This window comes from Canis lupus, chromosome 4 (genome assembly GCF_048164855.1).
Source record: "Canis lupus baileyi chromosome 4, mCanLup2.hap1, whole genome shotgun sequence".
In the NCBI taxonomy this organism is placed as follows: domain Eukaryota; kingdom Metazoa; phylum Chordata; class Mammalia; order Carnivora; family Canidae; genus Canis; species Canis lupus.
This window is the reverse complement of record NC_132841.1, coordinates 67,892,978-67,913,365: the sequence shown is the minus strand read 5'-3', so window position 1 is coordinate 67,913,365 and position 20,388 is coordinate 67,892,978. Positions and strand designations below refer to the sequence as shown.

Below are 20,388 nucleotides of genomic sequence, written 5' to 3'. Positions count from 1 at the left end.
TATTTGCAAATGACATATCAGATAAAGGGCTAGTTTCCAAGACCTATAAAGAACTTATTAAACTCAACACCAAAGAAACAAACAATCCAATCATGAAATGGGCAAAAGACATGAACAGAAATCTCACAGAGGAAGACATAGACATGGCCAACATGCATATGAGAAAATGCTCTGCATCACTTGCCATCAGGGAAATACAAATCAAAACCACAATGAGATACCACCTCACACCAGTGAGAATGGGGAAAATTAACAAGGCAGGAAACAACAAATGTTGGAGAGGATGCGGAGAAAAGGGAACCCTCTTACACTGTTGGTGGGAATGTGAACTGGTGCAGCCACTCTGGAAAACTGTGTGGAGGTTCCTCAAACAGTTAAAAATATACCTGCCCTACGACCCAGCAATTGCACTGTTGGGGATTTACCCCAAAGATACAAATGCAATGAAACGCCGGGACACCTGCACCCCGATGTTTATAGCAGCAATGGCCACGATAGCCAAACTGTGGAAGGAGCCTCGGTGTCCAACGAAAGATGAATGGATAAAGAAGATGTGGTTTATGTATACAATGGAATATTACTCAGCTATTAGAAATGACAAATACCCACCATTTGCTTCAACGTGGATGGAACTGGAGGGTATTATGCTGAGTGAAGTAAGTCAGTCGGAGAAGGACAAACATTATATGTTCTCATTCATTTGGGGAATATAAATAGTAGTGAAAGGGAATATAAGGGAAGGGAGAAGAAATGTGTGGGAAATATCAGAAAGGGAGACAGAACGTAAAGACTGCTAACTCTGGGAAACGAACTAGGGGTGGTGGAAGGGGAGAAGGGCGGGGGGTGGGAGTGAATGGGTGACGGGCACTGGGTGTTATTCTGTATGTTAGTAAATTGAACACCAATAAAAAATAAATTAAAAAAATAAAAAATAAAATAAAAAATAAAACGTGGATGTTACAGTAACTGCAACTCACATTTGTGTGAACTCTTGTCATTGGCCAAGTGTGTTTATGTGCGGTATCACACTCCACTCTGTCAGTGACTCCAGGAGGCAGTGTTTGAGGGGGTTCTTTATGCATTCGACATATACGTGGGTATTCAGACACAGGAAGATACTCAGTTTACGTGGAGAAGTGTATGCTGAGACTTTTTTAAGAACAGAAAATCATATGGACTGAAGAAAGACATGTGAGCCCTCCACCATCTAGAAGTCAAAGTATGAAACATCACATTTTATACCTAGTCAGAATATCACGGCCACTACCAGGGACCGCACCATTCATTCTGTTACCCATGAGAATGAACGTTCTTGTTCATCATTTCAGCCTAATTAGGGGTAACAAGAAGGGCTATTTCATTATTGTCAAGAACGTACAATAGTGAAAATGAGGCCAGAGGGAGGCCCTGGTGGAGCTGTGCCTGAGTGATGCAGAAGTAATATAGTTTTATGGAAATATTACAGCGAAGCTTTAAAGGAGTTTCCATTAGTTGTCAGCTCTCCAAAGGATAGTGCGTGGAGTTCATTTTAAGCCAGCCTAAACTTGTCTCTTCAGAGATCCTAGAAGTGTACACCTGGTTTATTGATTCCAAAGAAGCTTATTTCCTCCAGGTAAAGGTGTGTGCTGGCTGAGGCATGATCTGCTCCCCTATTCATCAAACGGAAGGGGTCTAGGTGTGGCCACACTTGGGATCCCAAATAGCTTGCAAGGCTGTGAACTGACCTTTCTTTGAGTCTGGGCTGTTCATGTTCCTGGGCCTATCAGAGACCACATTCCACCTAAAACAGAAAACCCAGGACACCAGGTATCCTAGGGTGGCCACCTAGAGAGCACAGATGTTTTGCTGTCTTTTGTGTCTCACTGTCTCCTTCCTGCTGTCTTCTAGCTAAACCTCCTCATGATAGCTCATTAGCACAGTCTTCTGAGTATTAGTTGAGTTCTTCTATTCACTGGAAACACACTGGAGAAGTTTTACTATTACAAGTGGGTTGTTGTGTTTTTCCTTTTATGGCCTGTCCAGCTCAAGGCCCTATGCATGGTGATACTGCTGACAAGTTTTTCTATTTCCAGATCGAGTTAAAGTGAAACCACACCGGCCCTAGTATTGAAGCAGTGTGTGGGGGTCCTTTGTGCTGAGGTGCTTCTAAGGCTATTGTCCAGGGTGTGAAAATCTCTAGTGTCTGTGTTATTTCCTGAAGCAAGCACCCACGAGAAGTAGAATTTATTACAAAACTACTGTTTGCCTTCATGAAAAGTACAACAATCTGAGACTCTGGGGGGATGAAAAACTTACTAGGACTTCTTTAAGAACTGACACGCATGTCAACTCATTGATGGGTTAGCCAATTTTTAAACAGTATGCAGTGATGATGGTCTGCTTTTAGTTGGCTTTATCTTATTCTCTTTTGTATGTGATTGCAGGTCCTACAGGTATGGATCTCTGGCAGCTGCTGTTGACCTTGGCAGTGGCAGGCTCAGGCAGTGCTTTTTCTGGGAGTGAAGGTGAGTTCTGCTTTCGCATTCCCACCCCCAGTATTTTGAAATAACACTGAACTTTATTTGTTAAATGTAAGTTCTTTGGATGATTTAATTAAAAGAGGTAAGTTTTAAGTAGCTGCAAATGGGAAACTTATCTTAGCTTTAAAATCATAAGCCAGGAGGAGTTTTCTGTGGATGTTTGAGGAGGAATACAGTTTTGGCATCTGGTGTTTGCATATCAAAAATAAATGCTGCAAATCATGCTGAGGGCATTTATACTGAAGGCAAGCCAGGTCTCTTGGTCCTGGGAGAGGGACTGAAATTGCACTGGAAGGTTAGTTATTAACCTACTGATCACTCTGCTCATCCGTGACTATGGATATCATCCCCGATTTCCAGAGCTCAGAATTAAGGTCTCTGAATCATATTCTCTGAGAGCAGAAATTGCAGGTTTCAAATAAATTTCACCTCTCATGCTTTGGGCAATTGCCGTTTGCTTAGGTTTGAAGGAAGACACAACTGAAAATAGTTGAATAATGTACTCAGAGCTCATGAGTTCCTTGGCCATCTCTATAATTCTCCTTCCATTTTTATGCCCTCTTCACCATGGAGAAGTCTCAGTACATTCAAATGTATGTCTTGTGGCAGAAATAACTGGAACAAGAAAGAGTAATGAAAGGGATGAGAAAGAAGGCTTTTTCTGTCCAGAAAGCAAACTGTGCTTATAAAGGGGTGGGACATTTTTTTTATTTATATATTGTCTTGAGTACTTTTTTTTTTTTTTTTTTTTTGCTAAGGCAACAGCATAAGAAATAAACAATCTATTTCTCCTGTGCTGTGACACTGCATTCAGTTGTTGCTTTAAGAGTTGCTGATTCCCCTACTCACTGGACAACTCATGTTGGAAAACACAGTTTAACATCAGAGGTAGTGCCTTAAGATGTCCTCCCTGACCTTTGAGCCAAAAATAAATCCATAGTAGTGAGCTGCTGAGGGCGACCAGAGTAAAAAAAAAGAGAGAGAGAGTGAGAAGCTTAAAATATGTTATTTTATCTTTTAAAGCAATTTAAAAATATTTATAGAAAAGAAGTCATAATTGTTTGAAATATTTTTGGGTCTCTCTGGTGTTACAGTGTCAACATTATGCAAGTCAAACATGGAGAGAATTGCAGGCTCCGTTTCAGCAGCTTTTCCCATGGCTGGTTTTAGATCCTGGTTCTGAGCCAAAGAATTACAGCTGAGATCCTCGGCTGTTCGAAAGTTATGGTGGTTTAATCTCTACTTTCTTCATTAAGGTGGCTTTCACTCCACTGGGCAAGGCTTGAGGAATTTAAAAAACCTGTGAAATGAAAAGTATGGCAAAGGAAATCTTTAAAGAAAATTAAAAATGTATCCCCAGCTGAAAGACGAGAGCTCAAGTTACATTTAGACCTAGAGAGTCTGCAGAGAGCATCTATTTCAGCTGTTTTGACATTTTAGCTTTGACATAAACCTTTAACTTCATAAGGAGAGTGGAGAGAACAACACCATTAGCTGGTTTTATGTTTGCTTTTTGATCATTTTTTTGTTTGCTTGGTCTGTTTGGGGTAGTAGAGATAAGAAAATGCAGTGGCTTACAGTAAACAAATCATGTAGCCTACCAGTACTTACACACGTAATTAGCAAAAGAAAAAATTTCCTTCTCCTTTTTTTTAAGTTAGTGGGCAAACCAAAATTCTTTTGGAATATGTGGCTGCTCCAGAGTTCTACCTTAAAATGGCCTGGGATTATTAAGGATGAGCATGATGTTTCCATAAGAAGGTGTAGATGAACATGTTTGAACATGAGCACGTATGCATGTTAGCGTGTTTACCAGTTCTGGCCATTTATCTGGTGAGTCCTGCCAAAGTGATCACTTGACATAACGTAGCTTGAATCTCAGATGACATTCAGGGCCATGCGGTTCTTTTTCTGCCAGGTCCGGACTGTAGCCAATTTTTTTTTTTCTGTTCTCTCCCATTGTATAAGGCAGACTAAAAATATATAGTGTAAGGGTTTATAAAAGCAAACAAACAAAACCCTCCTGTAGTTGTACCACCCATTCATTTGAATTCAGTTTGGTCAGGGAAAGATGTGACGCTGCTGAGTAAGGGATCTGGAAAGTGTTACCTAGAGTCGAGTCTCCCAGGAGCTGGTAAAGGATGACAGATCTGCATGCCTGGGGAAAGTTGGCACTTGAAGCCTTGAGCAGGGTTTTTCTTGCTTGGGCAGATGAGCAGTTAGAAATATACTGGCCCTGAGAGGATTTTTCATTACATCTAATTGCCTTATGGGAAATGTAATGAAAACGGAACAGCAAACAGTGCACCATTGTGTTAGCTCAAGTGTTGTAATAGGTGCTCTGTCTTTGTCTTTCATCCTTAATGTTAGTCCCTGCACCTGCTCCTCAAGACCAGTGACATAGTCTCTGGGAGAACTCCTTACTCCAAAGTAAGTGCCTTATTTTCAGAGGGCTTCACAGGGTTAAACTGTCAACTGGTTGCATCAGACCTGCTGCTCCTGGGATGATGATATTAGTGAGATATGTGCCTAAAAATTTGATGGCTCCACTAAAAAAATAAATAAATAAATAAAATAAAATAAAATAAAATAAAATAAAATAAAATAAAATAAAAATTTGATGGCTCTAAATACTCTCCAAAGAAGTGCCTATTACAAATCAGGTCGGATCTCTGCTATTTTAGTCGGCCCACAACTAAGCATCCTCTTAGCTTGTATGCTCACCAGCCTAACATGGGAGCATACAAGTCCCTGCCCTGAAGAAGTTTAGTCAGGTTGAGACGTGAGGAACTTCTAGAAATGAGTGAGAACCTGTATACCTTTAAGGTCTCAATTGTGTAATGAATATAAATTGTCAAGATGCTCCAAAAGAAAATAGATCAAGGTGGACTGGAATAGTTCATTCAGTGTACAGATTTTCTTTTTTTTCTTAGAGCTTTCTGTTTTCAAAGATTCAGCATAGGGCTGTGAGGAATATAGTGCTTCTTCCCTCAAGGAATTTATCTTGAGCTAGGAGATCAGGAATCTGCACAAAGAATTACCATGGGAGGCAGTGTTGATTAACTATCAAAACAGTGGCCAGAAACTGGGAGGAGCAAAGTGAGGAGGGTCAGCTCTTGCTGTAGTGAATTAGAGGGAACTTCATGAAGGAGATCAGTGTTATTTCAGCAGGAGCTAGAATAACTGGATTAAGACTTAAAAAGGAAAAAAAAAAAATTTAAAAAGGCTGAGAAGAGCAGGAGGTGACTACAGAAAGACCTGAGTACTCGAGGAACAACACAAACAGAAGTTTGGAGGTGGAGTTAGGAGGTGTGATTAGAGAACAGTTCATTCAGTTACTGAGTTTATACTACGTACAGGTACTGTATTGGGCAAGGAGTGCTTCTGTTTTACACATTTAGTGTTTGATAGATATTTTTTGAGCACTACTTTGTAGAAGGCATAGGATTCATTTGACCAGAGTATGTCGTACCTGAACACTATATCTGTAATTATTCACTTCGGAAATAAACTTAGGTCAGTAGATTTGAGTTAAATTGTAGAAGAGCCTAGAGATGGTTAGAACTTTGTGGAAAAGACAGGTCTTGCTGGGCCTTGGAGAGTGAAGAGAGTGTTTAGAGAGGATGAGAAGAGAGAGAAGCATAGACTTATCCAGCAAGTTATAGTTCTTTTCAAAGTTGTAGGCCAAGCATAAGTGCTAATTATGGAACATTGTGTGTGTGTGTAATATTTATAGATAGCATATATAATATTGATGTGTAATGGCTATTGTGTGTGTGTGTGTGTGTGTGTGTGTGTGTGTGTATGGCATGGCTTGCAGGCAAAGCACATAATTAGTATTTTATCACTCCAGAGATTAAAAGGTACTACATCATTCCGTATCAGTCAAGGTAAAAATTTACACTAAGAGTAAGATGCCATGCCCTAAACGAATCAGGATCCTCAAAATAATGTTCTCTTTATACTTTTGAACATTTTTAATAAACCTATGCAAACCAATACAGCACTAATATGGGGAAAAAAGAAGACCCTGCTGTTCTCATTGCTAGCAAATAGGAAATAATGATGTAGTGGAAGGAACATTGTATTTTTTAATAAGCCCCTCCCCGTTACAGTGAGGCTCCACAGAGCCCTGAGAGGTTGCCAGATACATATCAAGCAAGTATTAGAGTCATGGTTGTAGTTGGTAAACCAGTAAATGGTGTGCCTATTAAATGTTTTCAAGAAGGAACAGTTCCCATTCACACTGAGATTAAAAAAAAAAATCACCAGCGAGCTTCAGATTGCTGCTGTCTTTACTGTTACCAAGAGCAAGAAGAAATCTTTCAGTCTGTTCTCATGCCACAGCCTGAGTGCATGTACATCAGCAACCCTGCATCACTCGGTCCTCATGGTATCACACCCGCTTCGATGCTAGAGTTCAGCAGGGCGTAGGAGGCCAACTTGACATGCCCCCGGCCTTGTCTTTTGGAGTGGGGCCAGTGGAGGATATGAGCACACATCTTTGTGGATGATGGCGTAAAACAGTCTTTCATCACATTTTTATTGAGCACTTTTATGGATTCAAGGATGAATTTTACATTTATGTTCCCACTTTTAGAGAGTTCATGGTTTGCAGAAGAGAAGACAGACAAGTACACAACATTTAATTGTGATCCCTTTAGGTTATTAAAGAGTTTTAAACAGGGTGATAATGCTGTTAGGTTTTCACTTTGGAAATCTTACTGGTCATAGGATGAAAGTGAATTTGAGAGAGATAAATGTAGCGGAAGATGATGGAAGAGGAAGGCCAGGAGAGAGATGATATAAATGCGATGATTTGGGTTAAAAAAAAAAATTGAGGTAAAAAAATTTTTTTTAATTAAAAAATTAAAAAAATAGAGGGATCACAAAGATGTTGCAGAGACAGAACCACCAGTACTTAGAGTCCAATTACATGTGGAGTTTTGACTTCAAGAACTGTCAGAACTTTCTTACTCCATCCACTTCTAAGTTCTCATATTTGTAGTTAATGTCATCACCAGCAATGACTCACTGTTAGTGCAGTGAAGTCTCAGAACACAGTTCAGCCCATTAACGGTGCCGTGGTAGTTGCCGGGGCAGCTCTGTAGGGGAGAAGCGTACCGAGGCTAAGAGCAGCAGTGTGCCGTTTCCCAGCATGCCTTCCTGTGCCTGGCCTGGGCCCCACGGCTATCTTCCCACCTGTGCAGCATGGCTATAGTATGGTTTAGGGTCCACAGAGGAACAAAGGCCTGGCTCCCTTCCCGTGTTGTCTCTGGACATTCATGACTCTATCCTGAGACCTGGACGTATCCCCAGATAGCGTATCATCACCAGAGCATGTACTTACTTCATGGAGTGCAGCAAAATAAATGCAGGGGAAAGTTGACAGTAGCAAAGCCTTGCGCTGGGCAGATTCTGGGAGGTCGGTTAGGCTTACACATAGCTAAGTGACTCACCCCTACAAAGCAGCTGGCAATGTGAGTGATTAGGTTTGTGCCTCAGCTAATTAGTAAATAAAAGGACTGGGACCACCCAAGAATAGTCTGAACCTTGAATGTTCGATTCATGCATGCCAACGACTGACTGTACTTCACCCTAGACCCCAACTCTTTTGGCATGAGCCAGTCCTTTGGCATGAGCCAGTCCTGGTTTGCAAAATGTCTCCCTGCCACTTTGGTTCAGTAGCCTAACCTGGGGCTCCTGTTATGGAGTAGACAGGAAGGAGGTTGACATGATGGATTTGATGTGGGGCCAGAGCTCCTGTTCGTGGACACACTATGTTTTCTGACTCTGGATGGAAGCTAACCCGGGTTTGGCTGTACAGAAGTCCACACCGGCTTGGGCCAGCATAGCCAGCCTCTGCCTGCTATCATCCTCCAAGACATGGGGCCCGGCATCAAACACCCAGTGCCTTTCCCATAGAAAACCCTCTTGGGAAGAACCTGTGGCTGGTGGATTTCTCCTCACTATGAATTTAAGTCAATGAGGTATTTTCCCAGAGTTAATTCAGTTTAAACCTTAACTCTAATCTCTATACAATAAAGAGTGTTAGGCATTTCAGAGCCATCAGTGAAAGGTCTAGCCTCTGCTGTTTATACCTGTCAGCTTATCCATAGCCTGTGCTTCTAACTTGTCATCAGGTGCTGGGGAGCAGCCACGACCCTTACCTTTCACAAGCAAGCCATCACCCTTCCATTTGGGCTTTTCCAGCACTTACATGGGTGTTTAAGTCATGCTGTCAACAATGTCATTCTCAAACCCAAAGAGAAGCTTCCTCATGATCTGTAGTGAGCAGCGTAAAGGCGGTAATGATGTGTAACATAAACACACTTTGAAATCTGATGCAACTGACCCTACAAAGAGAGGATTCTTGGTGCTCTGGCTGGTGGTTAGTGCTCAGACCACAGGGCCCAGGGGCTTTGGAGCCCGTTATCAGCATCTGCTGCAAATCAGAGTTTTCTCTGGTTCATATTTCTCACATCTATTCAAATGAATCCACAGTATTTCCCCAGATACGTCTATCAGGAATCTCTGTTTCTGCTTATACAACTTACTGACCTTCAGCTTTAAGCATAACTAATTATAGTGTCTTTATTACGTTTTCTTTTTTTTTAATTTTTTAAAAGATTTTATCTATTTATTCATGAGACACACACAGAGAGAGAGAGAGAGAATGGCAGAGACACAGGCAGAGGGAGAAGCAGGCTCCATGCAGGGAGCCCGATGTGGGACTCGATCCCAGGACTCCAGGATCACGCCCTGGGCAGAAGGCAGGCACTAAACTGCTGAGCCACCCAAGGATCCCCAGTAGATCTTCATTTATTTGTGGAGTGAATGAATACATTAGAATGTAAATTCTGACCTGGGACTCCTCCAGTCATATCTCTGTGCTGTTATTAGTGCTCTGTTATCTTGTTTTAACGGAGTGGGGGCTTAATTAGGACCCCTTCCAGTGGGAGGGGTCTGGAAATAGCTGTGCAGCTATAGAAGCTAAAAATAGTGGCCTCCAAAAAGCCCCAAGCCTGTACCCTGCCCTAAGCCCTGATTTGTGGGCCTTCTCTGTGGATAGAATGATCTTGTTTTTCTGCTATATACTTCAGATGCCATCAAGGCTGGAACTCTGATCTACACACTGATCCCTTAGACCCCAGTGCCCTTCCTAAATCTTGCCAACCTTTTTCCAGGTAACTGAACTCTGTACCCCATGCACCAGCCACTGGGCTAACATACTGGATTGAAAGAACCAGTCACCCAGTATCAACCCCCTGACACCACATTTATCTATGCCCCACCTACCTGATTAAATCACCTCAAATATTGACAGACATACAGAGGTATAATGAGGCCTGCAGATCCCAAATCCAAGTTTTCTCTGCCCCTTTGGACATTGACCTTTAAATTTCGAAAACTCTGATTAGTGATTATAGGATAGCTGGATCAATTTTTCCAGTTTCTTTCCTTAAATATCAGGTCTTTCCAATTATCCGGTGAGAAACCATCTTGAAATATGAAACTCTCAAAATTAAAATTCAAAGTTATATTGCTAAAATACTTAGTTTCTTGATCTCTGAGTGTGAAAAACTTTTGCTTTCTGTATTCTCTAACCTTTAAGTAAATCCTTAAAAATTTGGAAAACGAGAAATCCTGTATAGAGCATTTGACTTCTGAATAGCCATGTGCTACATGTAAGAATGAACAGATTCACATCATCAGAGATTGAAATGGTGATGTTGGCCACTCTATATTTTGAGGAGCCTTGGCCTCCTCAAAAACAAGAGGTCATTTCTTAAGGAAAGGACCACTTTGTGGCTGCTTAATGGTTAGGATATATCCTGCCTTCTCCTCTACCCAGACATCGATCCACCCGGCTGCTTCCTTGGTTGGAGCAAGAGTCACCAGGCTTTTCTTAACAATAGCTGGTGATGGAAAAATGTGTTGTGATGAGAGTAGGAGAATAGGGAAATGGACAGGAGTCTGTCAAAGAGCCCTGCTCCACATCGGGGCAGTTTGGCCAGATCTAGCAAGGAGTAAAATGCAGTGAAGTCCCCCAGGGGCCATGCTTCAGCATCCCTGGCTGGGTTTACAAACTGTTCTATGACTGTGCCCAGCTGCCCATGTCAGCCGTGCCAGCACCATATTCTCTGGATGTTTGCTCTGAACTTCATAAGCACGGCTGACTAACTCTCCCACCCTTTGCTGCCATCATTAAGCCTGACTTCCTGGAAAGCTCTGATCGAGGAATAGAAGAGCTAGATTAATTTCTGCGCATATACCCTGGCCATATCTGTATGTGAAACTCATGTTTATTGAAATTCATGTTTATTGTAGCTGTTATGGGGATAAGAGGCAAAAGTATAGCTACTCCCTGTATAACCTGTCTTGTCTTATTTCCATGGACAGGTGCTAAAAACATGGATTCCTAGGTCTAAAAAACTTAAGGAAAAAATAGAATATGAAGCACTTTCATTAACATGAGATGTATCTAAGATAGAAGTTTTCCCTGTTGAATTAGAGGGGTGATTTCTCCAACATATTGGTTGGGAGTGGGTTGCTATGAACCCAAAGTCAGAGCCTCTGATGTGAGGAGAGTCTACTGATGCCTTAAAGCAGAAGGTAGAAGACTGAAACCCCAGACTGTACTGAGACTGGCCACAGAGGGCATTTGGTAGATACCATAAGGACTACTGATGGATTGCAGCCATCAGTTGATAGAAGCCCAGTTTGATTTGTATTTGATTTGATTATGCAAGATGTCCCTCTGGTGCTCTGACTCTGCCACTGCTGTCACTCCCTTGAGGCAGCAGCAATCAGCCAGAGGCTTAGTCTGTCAGAGGGCTGAGGGAGCCTGTGGGGGAGTCCCTGAGAAGGGGAGAGGCTGGTCAGGTGGCCTTGGCTGGTACTGAACCTACTGAGGTGCCTGGGCGAAGGACCAGTTAGCAGGTCTCTGTACCAGTCATATCAGATCCTGTTTCTTTCTTCTGTCATCCTGAGGAAAAGCAGCCCAGACTAGGGATTTCAGAGTATTGATCTTGAACCTTATCAGAATTGGATTTGAAATGCAGCTCTGCCAATTTCTGAGTCGCGTGATCTTTTTTTTAAGGGTGAGTCTCCCAGAAGCCAAATGTTGAAACAGATTCAAATGAGAATGAAATTGTTAGAAAATGTCCCAGGGAGAAGCTGAAGGGGAGGGGGGAAATAAGACAGAGAATGTTTTAAAAAAAAAAAAAAGCAGCAAGGGTGCACTATCAGGTACTGTGAGGTGAGTAGTGAGGGGGGGACTGGGTACAGTCCCCTCTGGAAGTAGTGTTTCAAGTTGTCCAGAACAGCCTTCAGTTGGTGTTTGAGGGCTAATGCAGAAGGATGCTATCGGTTCTCCCAAGGGCAAAGCAGGATGGCTCCAGCAGCCTGAGGGCGGCAGGGACACAGGTGCCAGGAGTCAGATGTGAAAGCACACAGGGAATCTGCATGCACAAAAAGGGTGTGGTTAAGGGATCGACATCAGCAAAGAACTGACAACATCTGCTACGAAGGCTTTGGTAGGCTATTATACTCTCTGATGCTCAGGTTTGTCTTCTGTTAAATAGAAAAAAATAACTTGTTTAAGGTCATTATGGAAGTAACATAAGTAAACCACTGGTTGAGATTCCGTGGGGAAAAAACACATACTCAGTAAGGTAACTATTATTGGCTCTGAATTGCGTGATTGCAAACCCTGAGACCTGAATAAACATGCAAACTAAACAGATATGTGCAGAATTGGATTTATAACAATATGTGCCAAAAGGAAGCAGTGCAGTTGCACAAGGAAATTTTTAAAGCTGAAGATAATTATAGTGGTGCCTTCAGAAAACTGTGGAAAAGAGGATGCTAATGTTTAAGGTGTTTTTAACGATAGAACTGATTTTATAGCATAAACTTTTATTAAATGAGACACTTCTATATTTATCATTTTTACAATGACTGTTCTGAGGATAAGTTTGATTTAGAAACAACAACAACAACAACCTCTATCTGCTAGTTCTTGTATTTTTAATAAAATTAAATTTGATCCAAGTCAGCAAGTGAGTCTATAGTGAGTTGAATCTGACCCTGGTAGTCGTACTGGGCAAGTCAGTTCAGTTCAGTGAGTGCTTACTGAGCATTTGCTGTGTGGCACACACTATGTCAAGAGGAGTGAGACAACATCCCCAGGTTAGTAACTAGGTGAACCAGGGATGTGAAGACACCAAATTAAAACAAATTCATTGCAATAATTACATAGAAGTATTTTAGTGGCTACTTTTTTTTTAAAAGATTCTGTTTATTTATTTGAGAGAGAGGAAGGGAGTGAGCACAAGTGAGAGGAGGAGCAGAGGGAGAAGGACAAGCAGACTCCGTGCTGATCATGGAGATGACTCGGGGCTCTACAAGGGGCTCTATCTCACGACCCTGAGATTGTGACCTTAGCTGAAATCAAGAGTCAGATGCTTAACTGACTGAGCCAACCAGGTGCCCTGAGTAGCTCTAGTGTTAAGTACCTTATACTTATTACCTTAGTTAATCTTCACAGCAATGATAAGAGGAAGTTTCATTATTACCCTTTGGGAAGAATAACTACATAACTAGTTTACAAAGCTAGTGAGGGCAAAAGTGAGAGTCCAAGCCTATGAAAGAATTATAGTTATATTATGTCCAAAAGACAGGAAGTGATTCCATGAACTACTTCAGTAAATCCTTTAGATTCAGGTTTGTTACATTTAATGTAGTACTTAGACTTTCAATGTTGGACCTCATTATTTCATATATAATATAAAATATATATTTTATATATGATGTATGTATAATAAAGGATATGTACTAATATAATGATATTAATATGTATTTGTTTATAATTTATAGAATATATGTAACATAAATTATTTCATATATAAAATATATTTATCTAAAGATTTTTTTAAAGATTTTATTTATTCATGATAAGATACAGAGAGAGAGAGAGAAAGAGGGGCAGAGACACAGGCAGAGGGAGAAACAGGCTCCACGCAGGGAGCCTGACGCGGGACTCGATCCCAGGACTACAGGATCATGCCCTGGGCCAAAGGCAGACGCCAAACCGCTGAGCCACCCAGGGAAATATATTTATCTAAAAATTAATACATATATAACTTCTGATGAGGTATGAGTAGCTTTCTCAAAGCAAATGGGCATCTCTTCCTGAGACTAAATCAGTAGCCAAAGTTTATGAGGACAGGAACCACCTCTTCTTTGAGAAAAAAACTCCATGAAAAGTACCTCCTGGGTCACCGAACAACCCCCTCTCATGCTGTCCAGTCTTGTTATCCACACAGCTCTCCCCCCATTATTGGAGGGAGGTACAAGAACTGCTTATGAAATCAACTCTGGGTTTTCTCTTCTGTATCATTCACAGGTGTTCACGTATTCTCTATGAATGTGGAAGCTGTCAAAGTAAAGGGAGATTGTCTCTTCTCTCTGCCAACATGTGCACAGAGTTAATGCTACACAGATACACTATTATGCCATATACTTATGCCTGTTTCTAAATCTACCCTTCCTTACCCAGAATTTTACCTTTCATGGGATAAATATGCCGTATTTTGTATATAGGACTTGTGTTGGGTGAGCATTGTTCTTACCCCATTTTTCTGATGGAATTTGTCCATATGAGTCAGTGGAAGTGAAACTGAGCTTATAAGAATAGGAGCCTTCAGTTCACTGGAATTTCTTTTTGTGTTGCTTTCTTAGGAGAAAAGGACAAGGTATCAGAAAAAGAATTGTATCAAGAAACTATTTAAACCAAATTTGGGATATCTTCTTAGTGATCCCATCTAATGGTGTGATGGGGGGAAAAAACACTATTAAGTAATCAGCAACCCTGGTTATAAATCTAGTTGTATCAGTAATCAGCTCTGTGGTCCTGGGCAAAAGCTCTTAATTTCTCTAAATTCAGTTGCTTGTCTATTAATAGAACTTTCAGAGAAAAAAATCTAATCTGTCCCTTTCAACTCCAAAATTATTTATTCTATTATTCCTTAGATATGGATGTGGTACTCTGGAATGGATTCCCTCCTACCAAGCCCTATTTTCAGTCCTTTGTGATAGACCTTCTTCTTCTGGACTTCTTTTTTTTTTAATAAGTGACTAGAGTGCAGACAAGGAAGGCAGACTCATCAAATCTGCAGACGATGCAGAGCTAAATATAGCTAATGTGCTAAATGACAGACATAGGCTTCAGAGTATCTTGACAGCCTACAGTAGGAGGCCAGAACTACCACGATAAAATTTAATAGGAATAAATGTAAAGTCATGTGTCTCAGTTTAAGAAAATTAACTTGAGGGGCACCGGAGTGGCTTGGTGGTTGAGTGTCTGTCTTTGGCTCAGGGTGTGATCCCGGGGTCCTTGGATCGAGTCCCACATCGGGATCCCTGTGGGGAGCCTGCTTCTTCCTCTGCCTATGTCTGTGTGTCTCTCATGAATAAATAAATAAAATCTTAAAAGAAAGAAAATTAACTTCACAATTGAAGGACGTGAGATTCCTGGCTTACAGCAAGTTCTTCATAAAAGATCTGGTTATTTAGTTCATTGCAAGTACAGTGTAACTAACCTATTGTGATGTAGCTGCTGAAGCAAGCTAGCTCAGGCTGCTTTCATTAGAAATGGAGGGTCTAGAACAAGGAAGACACCAGTCCTCTGGATTCTGCACTGGCCACAACATGTCTGGAATAATCTGGTGAGTTGCAGACACCAAGACTTAAGAAGGATGTTGACAAACCAGAACAAAACAGACTTAATGGTGAAGACTCTTGAGACCATGTGAAGGGAACTAGTGATGTTCAATCTGAGGGTGATGAAGGGACAATGGCAAGATGTTTATTTTTTAAATGTATCATCTTGAGGAGGGCTTTAACCAATTCTGTTAACATAGTTTGGTAGAATAATACACCGAAAATATGGCAGGTGTGAGTTTCAGCTCAACCTGTTTCAACTCTGCAAATCTCAGCAAATTTTCTTTTCAGCATTTCCATTTCTCATCTTAAAATAAAGATAATAATCCTTGCTCATAAAATTATCCATGTGAATTAGACAAGATAGTGTGTTAAGTAGGTGGCATAGTTATCTGTAAGAGTTAGGTTTTCAGTAAAGCCTAATCTCTTCCTTGTTTATCTTTTCTTCAAAAGGGAAGGAACAGGGACAATTAGGTTGATGTTCAAGAAACTACTCTATGCCAAGCATAATTATCCCAAAGTGGGATGAATTAAAAAGTCAGAGAGGGCTGGGGTTAAAGTGTGGGAGTGTGGAGCTAACTTGCCAAGGCACTCTGATGTTGTGTTCTTGTTCAAACACAGCTTCATATAATAAATCATTTTTATTTTACACAGTGGGTTTCCAGATATGATTTTATGTGAATAAATAATTCAGAAAATCAAAAATAGGTAGAAAATCTGAGTAATATGATACCTGAGATTCCTCTGTTCTCCGACATCAGTGCTCTTCTGCATTGTTGAAATTGATGTTTACTGAAACATGTAATTTATTGCCAAAGATTGGGTTATTAAAGATCCAAATGTGTTACCGTATTACACCTGCTACGAAAGGGGATCATTCTTGCAAGTTATAGACAGATGATTATCTTTCTGATTAGTTGTGGCAAACAAAGGGATTTCTGGCTATCACTATAGTTCTCTCTAGTGCCATCACTTCCTGCTTACTCCCCTGCACTCATGTATGGTTTCCTCAAAGGCAAACGGTGGAATTCACTTGCCAGTATTTGGACTCCGAAGTTTCTTTTAAAAATAGCTGATAATTAAATCCACCTAGCAAGTCCTCTCTAGCTGTCCTCCTAGGAGCTTTGATTGTAAGAAACAGCTGAACTTGGAAATGTTCTGAATTCGTTCTTCTTGAAATGCATGGAAGTATCCAGATACTAACTACACCCAAGTGCTTTTTCTAAAATGACAGAGTTGGCAAACCAAACATTCATCCTGGCTCAGCACTTAGGAATCAAACCATGAACTTGCTAATCCCATGCTTTTTGGTTAGTTGTTTGTATGTTTGAGGAAGATGACTGAATGCAAGAAGTAGTTTTATATGGTATATTATGTAACTTCTTACAGGATATACATAATCAGAAAAGTATTGTTGGACAGGTGCTTACAGACTGTAGAGTTATACTAGTTTTCAGAGACCAAGGGCCTACATAAGGTTTTCTTAAACTCGGCCTATTGACATCTTGAGCCAGATGATTTTTTTGTGGAGGGAGGCGTCCTATGCATTGTTGCATGTTCAGCAGCATCCTTGACCTCTACCCAGCAAGTGGTGGGAGCTGCATTCCCACCTTCAGCTGTAACAACCAAAACATTTCCAGACATGGCTAAGCATTATCTGGGGGATAGGCGAACAGCCCCCCCAGTGGAGAACCATGGTCCAAATCTAGTGATTGCTTGTTGAATAGACAGTGCCCAGGATTGTTGTGGGAGTCAAATTACATAAAGCATGTTGAAGTACTCTTAAAAATAAAATATTTACACATTTGGTAACATTATATCTCTTATGTTTTCACTGGCTCATATGTTCATTCATCTAAGGTTTTGTGGGGTCAGGTGCTAGAAACCAATAAATAAATAAACCCAGAGAGGCTTTAGTGTTTGCCAAGGAAACAAAGAGGCTAAAAGAAAAAGAGAGGTCATGTGAGACATCCAAAATGAACGTATGTATATAACATGCACAAAACGTTGTGGGAGTCCAGGAAAGAAAGGGCTGCCTTTGACCCGAACCATAGAAAAACCAGTTGGATTACACAGCTGAAGCCCTGTGATAGTAATTACTAATTGACTAATTCTTTTTCATACAATGCTCTAAATTTATGCAGTTTTGCCAGAAGCATTTAAAGTATCTCCCGACAGTCAGTATATAACACAGATTAAGGTATTATCATTTTTTTAGGGCTACTCCTAAAGTGGTATGAAATCTTAAGTGAGCAATTTAAGAATTGAAGTTGTCACAGACACAGTATTTTCCCATCTTTGTCCAACTTATTCCAATTGATAGCAAACAATCAAGCAAAAATGGTAAAGCCAAAAACTCCAGCCCAGATTTCCTTCAGTAGAGCACAGATGTAAGAAGCACTAGTGAGGAGCACCAGTAAGCTCAGTCCCGAGTCTGTTCTTCATGTGGACCTTGATAATTTTCAGTCAGTTGATTCAAAAACAAATATTCTTAAGCATCATGAACACCTGTTTTAAACTCTAAATCTGACCTTGCATATTTAGGTAGAAATAATTCTGCCTGAGTGATCACCTGCTAGTGCCAAGGAGAGTGGGTTGACCATCATGAATGTACCAGAATTTCCAAACTTATTCCAAGGTGTTCTAAATTAAGTAACCACTGACAAGGAAACTCTGTATAAAAGCTGGTGTGCCTGATGGAGCTGCACTTGCATTAAGAGCTGCAGCATTCCCCTCTTTAAACCTCTCCTGTGATCTTACCGATTCCATGTTCCAGAGGTACTCATGGGTTGGATAGAACAGGAGTTGTTCTGTAACATGGGCTGCACTAATGATTATGAGTCACATTTGTTTTGGAAGATTACCCTTAAAGCCTGTCACTCATGCTTGTTTATGAGGAACACAACAACTTAAACATCAGCTAACAAATCCCCATGAATGCACAGTCACATCTGACTGCCTCCAGCAAATGCTTCCTGTCACTTCTCCACCGCCCGGAGAACTGAAGGCTGGTGGAGCAAACAGGGAGACATCCATCCATTTATTCAAAGCATGGGAGAGTACGGTAACCGCAAAGCCAGCTGTTGAAATTAATATAATTGGTGTGAGATTAAATTTCATCGGTCTTAAGACCTGCCTTTTACCACCAGAGAAATCAATCTTCATATTTAAGGTTACACGACTGTGGAACATTCCACGTACTGAACTGTCACATGCCTTTGGAACAACCATGCCTTGCTGTTTCTTTAAGCATTAAAAGTGAAACAGCTGACAGGTGGATCTTGTAGTACATTCAGAATCCTTGTGAAAACTTCACCAACATTATTTTTTAATCTCAATTTGGCTATATGTATAAGAAACAAACACACCGTATAATCGTCAATATATATTGATAGTCCTTACTTAGCTCATGAAAACCAAGTCTAGATTATGATTTGTAAGTCAGGAATTTATTGGATATATTCATGTCTTATATCTGGATTGAACGGATTGTCTTCAGCTTCCCTCACTTGAAAAAAAAAAACTATACTTTTCATAAAGTTACCACAAATTCATTCCAACAAATATTTTTGAGCACCTACTATGTGCCAGGCACTATTCTGGGTGCTTGGAGTACCTGCGTAAAAGATAAAAAAGAAAGATAAAAACTCCAACTGTCCTGGGGGCTCTCCTTTACAGGCTATGTGTGTGGTTTGCAGAGGCGTGTGGGTAGGTGAGGGAGATGATAGACTATATGAGTAATAAGTAATTGTCTAGGGTGTTAAAAGGGGCTGTGGAAAACCACTCCATTTGTTCCTCACTGGAGTATACCCCAAAGTTGATCTTCAGTATTTTATATGCATCTCCTAGGTTTTAAATGTCATAACCCAATCCAAAATACTTCAACACTAAACTTACCCTCACGGTCTGTCTGGAAGCTTCAGCACCAACCCTCTGGTTATTGGTGAGGAAGCCTAGGCCCCGAGGCTAAGAGACTTCCCGAAGATTCCAGCAGTTACTGGCAGGAGTAGGGCCAGCATACAAGCTCCTGTTCTGTTGTGCATTCCTCCATGGGTTAGGCTTCAACACAAAGTGACCTAGTTGATAGAATCTACTTGAAAATCTATTTCTAAACATTGATAAATTGGAAATGTCATAAGATGCATGCAGAGTGGCATCCTCATGGCAGAGAGGTCCACAGCAGAAAGATTTTGAGATGTATGAATCAGATGGAGACCAGACCCTTCCAAAATCACTGTGCTCTTTCATGTGACAGGCTGACCACAGAGGCCGGAGCCCTGATCCACATACCCTCCCTCATCTCTCTTACTCACAAATTATCACTGACCATTTTCCTTCTGCTTCCTGGAGCTCCAGAAGACGTAGTTAAGGATGGTCTATTGGCTTTGTCATCCCAGCTTTCTCTTATTCCTCTCTTATCTCTGTTTCTCTTCTGCCTGGAACTTGGACTTGGCCCTCATTCTTAAAGTTCCACCAAATCATTTGATGAAAAGATTAAGAAGAGAACTGAAAAGGCACAGCATGATGTGATGGAGTGGAATGAACCGTGGTCAACAGTCATAGCTTCTAGACTTACAACCATAAGGCAGCCTAGCGGGAACTTGGTTTTCCTACTTATAAATGAGGTTTTCAAATCTTCCTATTGAAAGGCTTATTGTGAGGATGAAAAGGTTAAGGGAGAAGGTGTGTGCAGTAGCACTCTGCAAACTATAAATGGTGGTCTACGCTAGCAGTTTCAGTTACTTCTACCCTTCCTTTCTCTATGGACAGGTTACCAGAGGGATAGGCAAGTTTACCACTATTTTGAAGGTTGCTTTAGGCACATTTATTGTTAGTGAAATCAGTCTTCTGAAAGTTGGAAGGGACTTCAGGCATCTTAGGGAACCAGTCTTGGCTGTTACTCAGAATAAGCTGGGAATTTTTTGAAAAATACAGATTCATAAGTTCCATACTTAGAGATTCTGATGCAGAAGATCTGGAGTGATTTGGAATTTGTTTGCATGTTATATGTTTGTGTTTGTTTTAGGAAAATTCAAACATGGATCTAAAAATTACAGGTTTGGGAAACCTCGCTCCGACTTCCTATTAATGCTGAGCTCCTTCTCCTACCATCCCTGGTTTCACTTGGAAACGGAAAACCACT

General features: G+C 40.8%; 1 protein-coding gene across 8 annotated transcripts in view; it reads left to right on the top strand.

The window, feature by feature from the left end:
* The window catches only part of GHR (growth hormone receptor), a 270,875-nt gene that overhangs the window by 127,055 nt on the left and 123,432 nt on the right, over positions 1-20,388 (top strand). For 7 of the 8 annotated variants that reach the window (XM_072824750.1, XM_072824747.1, XM_072824745.1 and 4 more), the window contains exon 2: positions 2,424-2,504. In XM_072824750.1, coding sequence (XP_072680851.1) covers positions 2,435-2,504 — 70 coding nt within the window. In that variant the 5' untranslated portion in view covers positions 2,424-2,434. Of the gene's footprint in view, positions 1-2,320; positions 2,340-2,423; positions 2,505-20,388 lie in introns of those variants that run through there. The other variant, XM_072824746.1, reaches the window with a different exon arrangement.